Source organism: Fulmarus glacialis, unplaced genomic scaffold (genome assembly GCF_000690835.1).
Source record: "Fulmarus glacialis isolate BGI_N327 unplaced genomic scaffold, ASM69083v1 scaffold5573, whole genome shotgun sequence".
NCBI lineage: Eukaryota > Metazoa > Chordata > Aves > Procellariiformes > Procellariidae > Fulmarus > Fulmarus glacialis.
In genome coordinates, this window is record NW_009202176.1 from 660 (window position 1) to 1,413 (window position 754).

The 754-nt window shown below is 65.3% G+C and overlaps 1 protein-coding gene across 1 annotated transcript in view; it reads right to left on the minus strand.

The window, feature by feature from the left end:
* Positions 1–754, minus strand: part of LOC104074148 (aldehyde dehydrogenase family 3 member B1-like) — a 2,774-nt gene that overhangs the window by 494 nt on the left and 1,526 nt on the right. Inside the window, 3 exon segments of the mRNA XM_009574178.1 lie at positions 5–387; positions 390–425; positions 565–657. Coding sequence (XP_009572473.1) covers positions 5–387; positions 390–425; positions 565–657 — 512 coding nt within the window.

Sequence of the window (754 nt, forward strand, 5' to 3'; positions counted from 1 at the left end):
TCACGGGTCGCATCCAGCAGGACCCCTGCGCTTCTGCCCTCCTGCCGGCGGAACGCCCCGTGCCCTCACCAATGTAGCGCGCCTCTGCGTCCGTCTGTCCTCCGATGGCCGTGTCCCCACTGCACAGCAGCGCCTGCACCCGCTGCAACCGCTTGTCCCCTGCCACGCGGGAGAAGTCGGGAGATTCCTGAGGGTTGGGGCCGTAAAACTCGATGATGGCCTCGCGCAGGGTGGGCAGCAGCTTCTCCTGCATCTCCGCGCTGCACAGCACGTAGTCGCATGCCACACAGGTTTGCCCCGCGTTGAAGAAGCGGCCCCAGGCCACCAGCCAGGTGTCAGACACGTAGCAGGGGTTCTTGCCCCCCAGCTCCAGCAGCGCGGGCGGCGGGGGACTGGAAAAAAAATCCTCCCCACGGAGGGGCGGCCTGTGGGCAGGGGGAGCAGCATGAGCCCAGCAGGGTCAAGACCTCCCAACAGATCCACACCAGGCTTGCTGGGGCAGTCCCATCCTGTCTCCCTGCCTTGAAGAGAGGGATGGGACCGGTGTGTCCCTGTGGGATGTACTGGTGAAGAAAACGCTGTCGAACTTGTTCTCCAGCGGTCTGGGGGTCTCCTCCACGCCAGCAGTCACCACGGCAAAGCAGTCCTGTGACAGGGAGGGGAGGTGGGAAGTGTGGCACCAGAGCCGGGCAGGAGCAGAGATTGCTCATGGGGGGACGTGGCTTGGCCGTGCAGGTTTGGGCAGGTGTCCCTG